Raw genomic sequence first — 16,395 nt, 5'->3', positions numbered from 1 at the left:
CAGTGTTTCAATAGGAACAGAGACTAAAGTTACATCTGCATTGAGATCTATGAGAAAGACATCAGTAAACAGGGTTGGAAATTGTGGTGGAAAGCGTGCATTCGTTGACCGTGATGCTCTTGCATTAGTGCCATATGTAAGGACAAACAGAAGAGCAGCTCTTTCCCAGGTGTCTGAGAATGTCAATGCAGGACGTGATCAGACTGTCAGCAAGAACAGTCCGTCCAGAACGACACAGAGAGGATATTATAGCAGGGCTGCAGTGCAGAAACCCCTCATTACAAAGACAAATGCACATCTGAGTGTTCAGTGGGGCAAAAACCATAGGCACTGGTCTACAGAGATGTGGAAAAAAGTGATCTGGTCAGATGAGTCATCCTTCATCATATTCTGGACAAGCGGGCATGTGTGGGACACCAAGAGAACGGGACAGGCCTGACTGCTGGACCCCTACAGTGAGGGGGTCCGGAGGCTCTGTTATGCTGTGGGGGGCATTTTCCTGGCATGGTTTGGGTCCACTTGTCCCCTTAGAGTGAAGGGTCACTGCAAATCATTACAGAGTTATTCTGAGTGATCACCTTTATCCTATGGTGAAACACTTCTCTCCTGATGGGAGTGGTCTCTTCCAGGACGACAATGCCCCATCCACAGGGCATGAGGGTCACTGAATGGTGTGATGAGGATGAAAATGATGCGATTCATATGCTATGGCCTTCACAGTCACCAGATCTCAACCCAATTGAACACCTATGGGAGATTCTGGACCGACGTGTCAGACAGCGCTCTCCACCACCATCATCAAAACCCCAAATGAGGGAATAACTTTTGGAAGAACGGTGTTCATCCCTCCAGTAGAGTCCAGAGACTCGTACGATCTGTGCCAAGAGCATTGAAGCTGTTCTGGCGGCTCGTGGTGCCCAACACCTCACTGAGACACTTTATGTTGGGTTTTCCTTTATTTTATATCTTGTCTTTCTACTGCTCCAGTAAACACTGCCTGTTTGCAACTCATTTAAACCAGAGCATGTCGTATCGTGTGCCGCCACTAGGCGTCAGTAACGCCTACATTTTGCAAGAAGACACATTACAGTAATTGCAGTTTGTGTATTATGTATAATGCAATGAACTTAACCATACAGACCTCTGGGGGAATGAATTACAGTGGATCTGACTGCCGTGCTGTGAATACCAAGAGAAAGGAGTAATTATCTGCACATCATAACAACCATCCCCAAACCCAACGCCCTTGTGCACTTCCAGCACAGGCTTAGACTAATCCAAGGCCTCACATATTTGGATTTTTTACATATATACATCTATCCCACAGTGTGCATCTTTTACAGGAAACCCAAAGCAACCTAAATGTATTAATAATGATAAAAATGGGGCTGGACAGGACCCCAACTGAGACTGCAAGTGTGAGGTAAACAAAGCTAAGCCGTGCAGGATGTGTCTGCTTTAGTAGAACAAGATAAGACTTTGAGCACGGTCTTAGATTCTCCCAAAGTTTGTCCTTTAAAGTCTGAGTCTGTGCATCGAGAGAATAGGTAGGTAGGTACAATTCTCTAAAGGTGTTGTGAGATACAATACTATCTATACAATAATCAAAGCTTCATTGTTACACTGAGAAACCTTTAGCTTTTTTCTGACGTACAAGACAGTACTGATCAGGGGGGTCTGATTAATGCAGTACAGGAACAGCAAAATAAAACACTAGTTTTCTAAATCAGAGGGATCCTTCTGCCCAACTTCCTTGTTAGACTAACTATTTAAAAAGACGGTGCTTTGCAAAAGTCTTGGATGCATTCAGATGTTCTGAGCAGCAATAAGTTACTGTCTTGTTAGGCCACTTGTCCTTATAGAAGGAAAAAAACACTTGAGTGAAACATCATTTTGAACCAGCAGGAGGCGGGGGTGTCGCTCTCCTCAATAGTAAACAGGTTATTTGGACGAACAGGTGCAATTTACAAAGATCTGAGCTTGGCAACGACAGCTAACCAATTCAAGTCTGAAGATGGTACCCTCATGTCAGTGACTGCAGCAAGGGACACACACATTTGAACCCACGATGCGATCTGATTTCAATGTCGCTTTCTGTTTCTTGACGGTATTTGTGCATTTAACACACCGGTTTTGTTTCCTTGTGCCCCAGAGTAGAGTCTTATGTTTAATACACCATGAGTGGTAGGGGTAGGGTCCATGAACATCTGAACTGCAATCACAGCGAACACAGTGTATTCTGCCCACGCTGAATAAACTACAACTGTGAGAAAGACGGTATAGTACCGAAACCGATGTTCAAACTGCACGCATTTTGTAATATTGTATATCACGATCACGAAATCGAATCACGATGAAAGAAAACATTGTTGTGGAAAACATCCATTGAATAAATATGTGTTTGAAATGCACCAGGACCTTGTGTGAAGGCCTGCCACGGATGCCGAGGACAGCATGACTGGGGAATGGCTGTCAGACACTATACGGTCAGCTGTTCAGTAGTTCCATTCGCACAGAAATCGATGCCACATTGGAAACGCAACACCTCGACAGAACCCAAGCGAGAAGCTATTAGCGCTTTATTCTCACATAATTCATTGACTGGAGCCGGGCTTCATAAACACACCAACACAGTTTGCGCCATTAGCATCAAATCCCATTAAAGACCCCAGGGCGATGACCTGAAGTGGAGAGGCGAGGGGGCAGCATGGAAACGGCTATACAAAATTACTTCCATGCAGTAGTTTGAAAGCAGTGCTTCCTGGAGGACCCCCTACCCTGCTGGTGTTTGTTGCAACCGAGCTCTCATTTTACTGAGCAGTATGGCATCTAGATCCAGAGAAGACAATTCCAGCACAAATGACTCATCCTCATGAGCATGCAGTGCCATGGACGTCACATGTTTTAGGAGTCAATCAAATAAAACGTAATATATGATATACTATTCAACTTAACCAATACACAGTTTGCCATTACACACCACTTATAATTATTCACGCTGGCAAATTGCTTACCTCTACAACCCCTGGTTCTGCTGTAATGCAAAAGTAATCAAATTATCTAGTAACCTGTGCGTAAAGAACCCACAGCCGGTTGCAGAAACAATTTCCTGTCTCGCAATTGCTAAGAATTTAAGATATTAATGATGATACAAAGATACACTGAGGAGACAGACAATGCGCACAGGTGAAACGTCGGGGGAAAGCAGAGCAAGATCGTGTATTGAGGAAAACAAGCCAATTCAAACAATATCTAGTAAGACACATCCAAAAGGGGCCAGGTGACTTGTCCAAGAAGTCCAAACTAGTGACCATTGCTGTTTCTCCACGAACATGAAGCTACAGAAGTCCGTAAGGGAACAGTGACACGGTACCCAACTTGGCACCAATGCATCCAGCTCTGGCGCAAAGAAAGTGAAACATAGAGAGACCCGCCGCGCTCTATTATATATTATGGTCTGACGAGGTGGATTTACATGTTGATTTATTCCATGTAGCCATAAAAAGGGTCTCCCTACTTTCAGACGCGCCAAGCCAGCTGGTGATCAATGCAAGGTGTGGGCCTGATTTGAGATCGTCGGGGAAATGGAGACGTTTGCGCGATTGGAGCCATCTGAAACGTAACCAAAGGACGCACTCCCCATTCCCGGCACTTTACGCACATTTTACCCAAACGTGCCGGCTAAGTCAAAGCAAGCAGCCCTCTGATCTGAATTGAATGTTTGAATCATGGGTTAATCTGCTTAAAGAAGTCACTGCCGCCTTGACACCTGCCGAGCTGGAGGTGCCCCGTAATGCGACGCCCTGCTCCGGAGAGATCCCGTTACCTACCCCGTATTTAAATACGCTGATAAATGTGAAAACGTCAGTGAACACTGCAGTGCATTGGATTATAAGCTTTATACAGGATACATATACATATTATAAAGTATAATCAAACCATTAAATCAGCCTTTAGGCCTAATTGTCGTTCTTTATTGATTATTTCATTTCTTACACCCTCCCCCCGCCTCCTTGAAGGGTGTCCCTTATTTCTGACAAGTATGCTGTGGGTCTAATGACGTGAAGTCCAATGTAATAATTTAGTAATTACTGACACAATTATAAAAATTCCCATATATCTCCCATTTACATTAACTGTTTCCAACACTAAAAACCCCAGTGTTCACAGAAGAGAGTATATTCATTTGCAGTGGGATTTAACAGATACGTGCCATTTCGTTATTGAAGATTTTTTTTTTTCCCCACACAGTTACGCCCTTGCATAGCCCATCTGTAATGGCTAAGAATTTGACTGAAGGAAAAATGCAATCAAAACAAATGCTAGTAATTACTGTTACAGTATTAGAAGAGTTATCAGTAGGGTGTCATGCATCTCTTTTTTTTAAAGAAAAAACTGTAGATTATGTGGAACAAAACCTGGGTGTCAGAATGGTGGAGATTAATATTGAGGGGAAGCACATGCTTTAACGACCCTATATTTCAGCAAATCAGCCACTGAGGATCTGAACATCTTTCCCCCGTGAAGGTCAATGTGTATTTGCACTGCATTTGCAAAGATTTGTTAGTTCATTTTCACAAATATGCCCCCAACTGCGTCCTCTATCCTTAGGAATGAATGAATGGATGAGCGAATGAACACACCAACAGACAAACAAACAAACAAATAAATAAATACATCTTCTTACCTGTATATTGCATTACAGCGAGGGTCCATATTGTGCACGCATGCCGTTCTCCAAAGGGTGTCTTGGTGAGCTTATCCGCGGAAAAGTGCGCCACCTTTTTGCGCATCATCTTGCATCTCGAAGAATATCGCCGGGGTTCTTTATAGCAGAAGCGCACTAATAATACATCAATAAATACAGAAATACAATAAAGCAACAGTGCTATCCTCTGGGCAAGGCGTGTGTCTAGTTGGAGACTCACTGTCCACTGCTGAGCCATTAGCCGCTACATGGCTGTGCGTGGGTTCTCCTCCCCTCTCTTTTCGGGTTGAAGGATTAGTCTCACAGCAGATGCGCCACATCTGCAGCCGGGTTGCTGCCAGTCCTTGGGGAAACCAGCATCACTCACTGCAAGAGTCAAACTTGCACCAGCTGGAGACCCAAGCGTGAAGGACAAGATACGCCTTTGTTTGCAGGTACAGAAGCATGCCTTTCTTATCTTTAAAAGCTTAAGCTACAAATATCAGGTATAGTCCCCCCTAACAGAGGTATACTTTCTCGGATGGAGCAGCTGAGCCGTTTTTAAGGTGTGTCTATTAGCGTCTTATCAAGAGGGAAATCTGGAGCTAAGTGCGCATTTTCCCATCCAGGGGGGAGGATTTGATATGTATTTATAATTTACCACCTGTCTAGGGGGAAAAAAGCAGAGTACTTGCTATGGGAGAAGATTATTTCAAGTTAATTATTCAATCTTGGCTTTCAAAAAATATATTTAGGCTAGATTACAAAATCAAAGTATAACTATATATCTAGACCGCGAAGGAATGTATGCTGCGTAATAAGAGGATCGTATTGCAGATATGTAGGCTAAAGCAAAGTTTGTTTTTTTGATTGGATGATTCGATATACAAATGTAACGTTATTTTGTTTTGTTTATTCATGTATTGACCTATTTTGATCATGGCGTTTTGATATGACAATGGGCGGGATGATTCTTCTTCTTCTTCTTCTTCTTCTTCTTCTTCTTCTTCTTCTTATTATTATTATTATTATTATTATTATTATTATTATTATTATGAGAAGTCTTCACAATCTAGTGCAGAAACTCGGATTAAGATGTTAATATTTTGGAAAATAGGTTCGTGACAAAGCATCTTTGCAGGTCTCCCAGTGACCTTGAATTTCCAGGACTTTGATAAATAAATCATTAGCAGCAGGCTTTGACCTCCCCCGGGACCCGGCCTTTCGTATCTGGAGACAGAACACGATATATATATATATATATATATATATATATATATATATATATATACGCATCATTTAAGTCCCTTTGGAGACTGTTAATTGACGATTGAGTGTTCATGAACACCCCCACAGTCCTGTGATTGCTCTCCGGCCTCTGGGACTGGGGTGTCGTTCATGCAGAACAAATTGGACTCTCTGGGGGCTGTCGTTTTTAGGAAGACAGTAGTTTTTAGGAAGGTATTTCAATATTATACAACAGCTCGCTCTTCTAATACAGTTAGTGGCTGACGCCCCTTGTTCCTGGCATTTCATATCTAATTACGTCTTTATTTTGCGCTACTAGGACGCTGTTGTTTTGCTGTATAATACATATAATACCTCTCTCTTACATACATTCATACACACAAACATATATCATCATCATTATCAGCCTATATGAACCCAGATGTTTCCACTTGCTTCTATCTAGAAGGGATGTCAGACTCCAGTCCTGGAGAGCAGTGTCTGCTGGGTTTTGTTCCAGATAAGCTCTTGCCAACTTAATTAATCCAGTTAATCAATTAACTGGATGAATTGAACACTTCTCTCCAGATACTGAAATGTTCTGTGTGTTCAGTGTCTTGAGTCATTGTAAGGGATCGGCAATAGTTTTAGATAAGCCTACCTGAGTCGATAATGACATTAATTAAGTAATTGAGATCTATAGCTTACATTTTCTATGTCAAGCCTATAAAATATATTTGTTCTTTTATAAATATATACTGTTTATGCAGTGTGTAGGACTATGCCCACACACACACACATATATATATATATACATGCATGTGTGTGGGTGTGTTGGTTTGTTTTTAATTCATTCAGTAGTTTTCATAATTATTTAAAAAACTATACTTTAATAGAATATAATCGTATACCTACAGTAAAATGTTAATTTCACCATGTGTCTACACCTTAGCACATACTACGACTCTTCGTTTGAAATGTCTCTCCTCTTCCAGCCTCAGATCACCAGGATGCCCAGCCCTCTAGAGAAACTGGTGGCGCAGAAGAAGGAGTCCATCGAGGCGTTGATGGAGGTGTTCGAGAGGGGGGCCGAGGTCCTGGCCAGTGCCGTGGGGGAGCTGTTCCCACTGTGCGAGGCAGCCGCTCCGGTCCTCAGGCTGGCCCTGGACAACGTGCAGAGCAGGGAGGTCTTCTACGTGAAGGAGCAGTTCCAGGTCGTCCGCAACAAGTTGGACGTTATCTCTGAGGAGTTGGAGGACATCGACCAGGAGATAAAGAGGAGCCTAGTGGACAGCCATTACTTCACGGTGGAGGAGAACCTGCGCAACCAGTTTCGCAAGTACATGGACATCCTGAACGCCAAGGAGCAGTTCAGAGAGGTCAAGGTCCGGCTCTTCCTGGAGCATTATGGGAAGACCAGCGGGGACAAGAACCTTCATGTTCTCTACGATGCCGTCATGGGCTTCAACACCTTTGGGGAGTCGGTTCTGGAAGTGGTCCTGAGGTACGAGGCGAGGAACAGGAGGGTGCTGGAAGACTTCTGCGTCCGCTTGAAAGAGCTCTTCTGTGTGGGGCTGATCGCTCTGCTGGGCCGCGCCGCCCTCTCGGTAGGGGAGGAGGAGGAACAGGAGCTGGTGAGGCAGTGGGGCGAGAAGATGCGGGAGGTGGAAGGCAAGATGAAGGCGGCCATTGATGAGTGTGTGGCCGCCTTCCCCGAGCAGGCCCAGGAGGACGTGGAGCGGATGATCAAGGAGAAAGAGGAGAAGAGCAACGAGGAGTTGGCCAAAGCCCTGCAGGAGTTCCTGGCCCGAAAGTACGACTGGGTGAAGTGGTCCGTGCGAGTGATCAACCACTCCGGCAGCGGCTTCAAAAACTGGCGGGCAGGGGACAACTTTCACTGTGTGACGGGCAAGAACTGGTTTGAGTTGCTGCAGGTGAACGACACCAACGTGGTGGTGTCTTACAGCCGCTGCCCTCACCCCATCGCCAAGGAGAGCATCCAGCAGCTGATGGACAGGCCCAATCGGAAGGGCGGCGCCCAGGCTGTGGCAGAAGCAGTAGCTCAGGAGATACCAGGGTGTGTGGCAAACGCCATCAGTCGCCACAAAGAGGTCTGGACCGCCTGGAGCTTCCCGGACGAATGCCATTATTGGGAGAAACACAAAAATGTATATCTGTGTGTGCATTCTGAATAAGCTTGGATAAGAATAGGTTTACAAGTCATTCGTAATTCTCCAAAACAGAAATCCTAACTGCTGGTACCGTGTTTTTTTTGACGTTGTTGTGTGCTCTCCACAGGATAGCAGAAGCTCATCAAGTGACCTTAGACACAGTCAGTGGACAGCCACGATTAACCAGGTTTCATAGCTCAACCTAGAACACTCAGCTCTCAACAGCGCTAGTGTGATCAGATACGAAGGTTGTTCATTCAATTAAGCGATTTAGAGATCGCTGGGGATGAAAACTCCAACACCTTGCAGCTCTCAAGCACCATAGTTGGCCACTCCTCATCTAATTGAATGAAATTAGTTGCTTAGAATGTATATTTGCCATTTACATTATCATCACAAGTCATCACAAATGGAGGATCATGGGTAATCTATAAAACCTGGTTAATCATGGCTCTCTCAGGCCAGGGACAATCACCCCTGTTTCACTCATCGTTTCATCTGCATTTTGACATAACATGAGAGAGATAAAAAGCCAGAGAGAGACACTCGGCCCGTTTGTCTGTCAGGTTCCTGGCTGTTTATTGATCTACGAATCCTATTACACAGTTTCATTGTGGATCCGAGAAAAGCTACATGAAAGTCTATATTTCAGGCTTTGAGCGGTTCAGTTCTATGGCTGTTATTATGTAATTTACACACAAATTCATTCCCGCATGCATGTCCACTGCATGTGTTAATCCTGGTTCAGCCATGTGCCTGATCTCTGCCTGGACTGATTGAGAGACACAAGCCCAGAGCAGCATGTGCCTGAAAGTGGTTCAGGGAGAAAGCCACAGTGTCTGCGTTCATTATTGTAAATGAGATATTGATTGCCTTTGCTATTGTCTACACAATTCACTTAGAGATCAACAGCTAAAGGAACGCCCATTCACTTCCTAGAAATATCTCCTCATTATGTTCAATGTTCTTCATCTGCGGAGTGGGTTGGGCGGGTTGGGTTAGGGCCACCCAAGGGTGAGGGAGAGGTATGCCTTTTTGTATCTTTCTGTGAGCTTGTGGACCCCGTTGCATCACTTACACTGCAGTATATTGTAGAAAACAGGCCTGTGCTGGACGACATTTACAAATATAAAATTATATAATTTATTGGGGGGTGGGGCAACTGAAATGTAATGTAAATGTAAATTGCCTTGTGGGCATATCTAAATGTATCTGTAATTGACCGCAGCCACAAGGCAGAGTTAGCTGAAGCAGCTCAAGTGAGGTAAATACATAATGCAAATATAGAGGAATAATTATGAAAATAAAGTTGCAGAACTTGGACTTGTGTCTTCAGAGGATTTTCTTTCTTCATTCTGTGTTGTACAGCGAACCCATTTTTGACTCAACATCTTTCAATATCAATTACACTGTAGGTTTATCAATATTTCATAGTGGAAGAACGAAATCTAGGCTATACAAACCTCGTGTTGAAAGAGGTATTTGAACACCTTTAGGAATACAACACAACCAGGGAAGGCATATAGAGTATAACGGGTAAACAAGAGGCCATCTCTTCATTATTATTATTATTATTATTATTATTATTATTATTATTATTATTATTATTATTATTATTATTATTTGAACAGCTTTATATTTCAAAGCTAATTTAACAGGATTCTGCATATTAGCTGTGTAATGAAATCAACACATTTAACTCAGTAGTCCACAACCTGGTCCTGGTTTTCGTTCCAACTGCGCTCTCAATTGTTTAATTGAACCCTTAATTGAACTAACAGTTTAATTTAATGTTCAATTAAGTAATTAAGCTCTCAGTTGCAGCGAAAACCTGCCGACCGGGTTGGGAACCACTGCTTTAGTGCCACACGCGTTCCCATTATCGAAGAAAAACATCTGTAGAAATTCCTATAAATATATGTATATATAATTTATCGCCTGGTCGCTGTTACTTAATTGATACTTGCACAAAAGTCAGCGCTTTTGAAGTCGGGGCATTTATTTAATCGCCTGCGAATAACCTTTGCGGAGTTGTGGCCCCATTAATACGGTGCAAACGAGCCGGGAAAGTGCTGCGCTCAGCGCGGTGACATCCATCACTGCGGCCGCATCATCAGAGCAAAATCACTGGCGAAGTTAATTGCTAACAGAACGGCTGTGTCAGGGTTTTACCTACTCAACTCAAACAAGCTTTATGGCTTTTTACTGAGCATCCTGGCTCGTCCAGGGGGGAAAGGGAATTAATCTCCTGGCTCATTTGTAAGTCCCCACTTGATTTATATAACCTTATTGGTTTTTACTCTACACTTTGAGGAAGCTTGATTTGAGTGAGACTGAAGGCCCAGTCCTGGGACCGAAGAAATGAGGGGAGTTGGTTTTATTTTTTATTTGGTAGGTGAGTTAAATAGTCAAATACTATTTTTTAGGTAAAGAAAATAACATTTTGTTTTATGTGTCCTGTTTATGTGATTATTTATGTGAAATGGTTACATCTTAGTATAAAAAGATGCTTTCTTTTGCTTCCAGCTGCTCAGTCCTTATATAAATGTGTTGCAAATGATCATCAACAAAATATAAACATATGTAACAGATGACAGCCAAACCGAACATCCACTGGGTCTTTTTCAGACGGTGGCCCTGAAGTGCGCAGCGCAAATGCAAAAGGAAAATCTCAACTGCAAAAAGAAAAATCACAAATGCAAAAAAAACAACACTTGTGTTTTTCCCTTTTTTTTTGTGTTTTGCACTTCAGGGCCACTGTAATGTCATGTCACACACAGCATTATAAATATTTCCAAATCAATGCATTGCAGTTGTAGTTTTGGAGAAGGAGCGCAAAGCTGGTATTGAGTATTACAATCATTCATAATCATTTTGTTTTGACAGTATGGAACAAGGCCACACCTTAAAACATAAACTCACGAAAAAAGAAAGATCGTAAACCCATCTGTGGTCTTAAATAGAAATCCAAAGAGATATTTCAAGTGAACTATTACAAATCCTGTGTAACCTGAAATCAGCTCCCCATGCACAGAACATAACGGGGTCCGGGGAAATACTCCTAATTAACCTTTCCTTAAGTGGCAAAATATATCCTTATTCATTAGTGGTTTTTTGGGTCTTTCCCCTTATAAACGCTATTGATCGCTATACCTTTTATCCCCAATAACAACAGCTTCACAGTTCTCACTGCTGTTACCACAAAGGTCCCAGACAGTAGTCAGGTCTAATGTATCCGCCATTTTGCCCAGTGTTCAGATGTGAAGGTTATTGCGGCTCACCACAGCTAATATATCAACATATAAGAAATGTCATGGATTCAATGGAGCTGTTGTTCTCTGGCAATCAGATCGTCACGGCTTAATTGTTCCCTGGAAAAGAAAGGGAAAGCTGCAAGCTGATTGGCTGATACAATAAGGTCTGTGTTTTATAACTCTGAGCTACTCTACCGGTGATATAATTTCTTGCTCTTTAAAAAAAAAATGATGTAATACTTTTATTTTAGCTTATTTTAGGTCTGATTTGACTAACTAGGTCTATCAGTTTGAAGGTAGAGGGTCTGTCAACAAGATTTGTTGAAATGAAAGTAAAATGTTGGAATCCAGAATTTAAAGTTAATTTCTTGTATTGCTTTCCACCCCTGGACAAGTTGTATAAAGGAAGGTGTTTTTAAGATGTTCAAAAGGTAATATAGCTTGAGAGGAATTCAATTCTATATTTTATAATCATTGTTATTTATAATGAGCATTTGAAAGACTTCGTGGTGGAAAAGTCTCTGCTTTAGAATTCTATAAATGAGTATTTAAAAGTGTTCGATCAGTCCACCCAAGCAACGCAGATATTTCTTGTGAAGTGATATCCACATTTAACTGGTAAACACGTGAAAATAAATTCCTTGTAGAACAGGGGCGTCCCAAAATGTCATGGTATTGATCGCCTCCTCAAGGTCTTCCGGCGGTCTCGAAGAGGCGGGGGGCAGATTTTGATTGATTTATTGTGGAGGAGCTGCTGTTGTTCCCTGAGGGGCTTTAGTACAGACACTCACAAAGCACACTGAGGTACTGAGAGCAGGATTGAAACCGAGAGAGACGGAACAATACAAGAGCAGGGCAGTGGGGAGGGGGAGCAGAAAAACAGTATGTTTTAACTCCACACCACACCTTTTATGAAAAAGAGGCAATGTTGGTTTACTTGCTGGTTCCCAACCCTGTCCTGCAAGTTTTTGATCCAACTGAAACATCCATAAAATTTGCTTAGTTTTACTTTTCAAATGGTTTAACTTAAACAGTTGGAGACTATGGGGATGCCTTATAAACTTTGATATGTAATACTATGTTTCTAATGGTTCAAAAAGAATGCTAAGCTCTGATTAGGACAATTATTAGATCAGTTAAGGAATTGAGATCTCAGTCGGAACACAATCTAGCAGGACACACTTTTAAAGCTTGCCGGTTCTGTGAAAACCTGATATGGATCAAACTGCTGTGCAAGAGGAGTCCCATTTGTATCGCGGCAGGTTATAGAGGTATTATGGTCTGCAAAGTCAGTACAAGCTAAATGATAAGACTTCCAACCCAAACCTTAGGAGTTAACGCCACTGTGTTACTTCCATCAAGATGCTGGGATCTCACGACAGCTAAGGGAGAAGTATCAATATTTAATACACAATTTACTAATGCTAAGAAGCGGGGATGTTAGAAGCCCCTGGAGACTTTCCATCAATGACAGATCAGCCGTGGAGGCTACCAGTAACAATATTACCCATCAGGCCAGAGAGCCCATCGATCAGCCTCCTGTTCTTTAAGTGGTGTAATCTGATCAAAAGCCTTAGAACATTTGTTTAATGACAAAACGCTCCAGTTGTAGAGAACCAGATTAGCTGGCTGTCTTTCTCAGAAGACTGTGCAGGTAGCTGGAATACGGATGCTTATAAGAATACACCCTATCATCTAGTAAAGGTGACGTTATTAAATGACCCAAAATAATATTGATGAATCTGAAAAATAAATATTGAATAACGGAACAAAGAAATGGTGGTAATCAATAAACTGTTAGCATTTATATATCCCCTGACCCTTAATCTGTCTCTCCCCATCTCTGTTTATGTAGATATGTTACAGATATACAGACGGGTGACAAATTAAAGGAAAAACCAACATAAAGTGTCTCAGTAAGGTGTTGGGCACCACGAGCCCCAGAACAGCTTCAATGCTCTTGGCACAGATTGTAAGAGTCTCTGGACTCTACTGGAGGGATGAACACCATTCTTCCTAAAGATATTCCCTCATTTGGGGTTTTGATGATGGTGGTGGAGAGCGCTGTCTAACACGTCAGTCCAGAATCTCCCATAGGTGTTCAATTGGGTTGAGATCTGGTGACTGTGAAGGCCATAGCATATGAATCGCATCATTTTCATCCTCATCACACCATTCAGTGACCCCCTCGTGCCCTGTGGATGGGGAATTGTCGTCCTGGAAGAGACCACTCCCATCAGGAGAGAAATGTGTCCCCATAGGATAAAGGTGTTCACTCAGAATAACTCTGTAATGATTTGCAGTGACCCTTCCCTCTAAGGGGACAAGTGGACCCAAACCATGCCAGGAAAATGCCCCCCACAGCATAACAGAGCCTCCGGACCCCCTCACTGTAGGGGTCCAGCAGTCAGGCCTGTCCCGTTCTCTTGGTGTCCCACACATGCACTCGCCCGCTTGTCCAGAACACGAGCCAGTTGAGCGTCTGCGTGACTGAAGCTCCTGTCATTTGTGCCCCAATAATGACGCCTCTTTCAAAGTCACTGAGATCCTTTCCTCTTGCCATCTTGATCCAAAATCGAGGTCAACTGGGCTGCTCAGCATTTGTATACATGCTACAGCGCAGTACACCTGTTTGGAGGCATCTCCATTCATTATGTTCCTCCACTCATTTATTCAGGTTTTTCCTTTAATTTGTCACCCGTCTGCATATATCCATCAGTCTGTCTATATCTAATGTAATTAATTTATTTAATATTGTGTGTGAATGAAAATATTCCTCTTCTGTTCTTGCATGTGTGGTTAGCTGTTGCTAAGCAGAGCTGTGAATATTTAAGATGACTGCGGAGGGGTCACTGACTCTGTCCTTGATTGCTTGGGTTCTCTGTTCACACGCAGGTGGTGGGGGGGCCCTGTCACAGGGAGGCCTTTGTTAGACTTAGAGTCTCGGGGGGGGCGGGGGGAAACCTCTTTTCACAATCCTGCTTCCGTTTCTCTTCCTGTCCTCTGTCAGCTTCCAGTCTTTATCAGACAGGAGCACAATTTGAGCGAGCATGTTGGTCAGTAAATAGTGTATTTTTAATTCCGCAAACATAATCATTCAGCAAAAGTGTTCAGGAAGGCGCTCAAGTCTACAGCAGAGACAAGAAATACTTTTGTAAACAATGATTTATTCAGGAAATGAAGAACATGGTGATATTTAACATTGAAGTTCACCTTTTCCATCTTACTGAGATTTACGAGTCACCGTCTCTTGTAAGAACCGTGGGGATGGGGCTAATACAATCGAATCTCATTTACACAGCACCCTGTCTACCAAAGGCCTGTGACTCTCTCATATGTGTTCACTGCACTGTGTACACAAATTGAGTGCTCGGTAGTTCTATCAACACACACTTTAAACCTGACCTGAACATATTGAACGTAAACCCCAAGCTTTCAGAAACTGGTCTCTTTCAGTTAATGAGCCTGTTATAATGAAGTCACTCCCCTGGGTTCTCATGGAAAAATACCAACATTCACATGTGGACTAATTAATTAATTAAGCAAACTTGACAAAAAAAAATGGACTAGCCCAGCACCCAGACTTACAATGGAAGTTGCAGTTAAGTACACAAATCCCTTAGAAGCATTTATGAGGTTTAAAATACAGGTTTATGTAGATAAAGGCCCCCGTGACTAGAGATAGAAGCGGCAAAACAGTTAGCACCTGTCCACTGTTAAAATGGTTTGTTTTATTAGCATCGCTGTATTTTACTTTGTTTTATAACGCCTCCAATAAAACTTTCCATACCCAGGAATGTAAATGCGGACAGTATTGGTCCATAAAGTCACCAGCAAGACAAGAACTTGTTTAATTTTCGTCTTTTGTTAAACAGAAATAAGTGCAAGCAGCATTTATCAGTAGCCCAGTAGTGTGGCATAGGGGTAAAACTTTAGTTGCAAACTGTGTAAATTGGGTGGATTCAAAAAAAAATAAAGTAAATTGAATTGGTTTTGAAACACCTTGTTGTTGTCACACACTGTCACTTTAATTTGTATTTTGAATCTCCTCCTCTGAGTGCAATCCCCCTTTCAACCCCTAGGCTGTTACCTTGTCTTGTGTAACAGGCAGGAGTTCCTTGTTGCTTTTCATAGTGAGCTCACCTGGTCCTGTTTATGTAGAAAACAAAAATGGGGTTGAATGCATCATCGTGTTGTTACTCCTTTGCCACAGGTACCTGCCAATAACTCCAAACTTGCGTGGAATCCTTTGAGACCCCTCACCTCCAAACCGGGGGTGGCTGTAGTCACAGTCATTGGTTATGGTCACATACTTACTGTAACGTGAAAAGTTATATTGTTTTTGTTGTGGCTGCTGTGTGTTGCCCATTAATACTCGAGTTTCCTGCATCTCCACTAGCAGACAAGCCCCACAGGGGTTATCGGGGCTAAAAGCACCCTGAGCTAACCGAAAATCACAGAGTCTGTTAAACACAAGGGGCAATAGATTGAGCCTCTCTGTGCTTTTCTGTTATTTGTCCGTCCACATGCACATTAGTGAATTAAACCTGTTGTAATCGGTATATTGATCTCTGCAAGGCCTGCTTTGCTGATGTGTGTATCGAACAGTACAGATCCTTTTGATGTTGGGGGGGGTTAAAAGCATGTCTAATTTTACTAATGGCTGCCGGGAGATACTCCTGTCCTAGAAATTAATATTCACATCTGTGTTTTGGAGTGACTCTGGAAAGAGTTTGTATAGCTGAGGTACAGGAAGCTCTGTTTGTGGTAGGTTGTGTAGGACAGTGGGTAATGTAGGGGACGTTCCTTATCCACCAGGAAGCAGTTGAAATCTCGTAGAAAAGCTACAGACGGGTCCCTGTGTGCTGTGACCGGAGCCCCGGGATCTGGAACGAAGAGAGGAGGGGAAAAAAGGCAGGTAAATATGCACAAAAACACCCAGAAGGGACAGTTGCCAACTTTCAGTCAACTTCAGTGGGGTTTTGAGTATGGGTGTAGAGCAAATGCTATAATTACCCTCGGTGTGTCAGGCCATGACACATGGAAACGTGAAGCT

At 42.7% G+C, this 16,395-nt stretch overlaps 1 protein-coding gene across 1 annotated transcript; it reads left to right on the top strand.

The window, feature by feature from the left end:
• The first annotated feature begins 4,955 nt into the window (after positions 1–4,955).
• Positions 4,956–9,408, top strand: LOC136767439 (protein rapunzel-like). The gene is made up of 2 exons (XM_066721217.1): positions 4,956–5,142; positions 6,910–9,408. Exon 2 carries the CDS (start codon positions 6,925–6,927, stop codon positions 8,107–8,109), a length of 1,185 nt encoding a protein of 394 aa, XP_066577314.1. The 5' UTR covers positions 4,956–5,142; positions 6,910–6,924; the 3' UTR covers positions 8,110–9,408.
• Positions 9,409–16,395: the final 6,987 nt, after the last annotated feature.

The sequence above is a fragment of the Amia ocellicauda genome, chromosome 14 (assembly GCF_036373705.1).
Source record: "Amia ocellicauda isolate fAmiCal2 chromosome 14, fAmiCal2.hap1, whole genome shotgun sequence".
In the NCBI taxonomy this organism is placed as follows: Eukaryota; Metazoa; Chordata; class Actinopteri; order Amiiformes; family Amiidae; genus Amia; species Amia ocellicauda.
The sequence above is the reverse complement of the archived record's forward strand: the minus strand, read 5'-3'. Positions and strand labels throughout refer to the sequence as shown.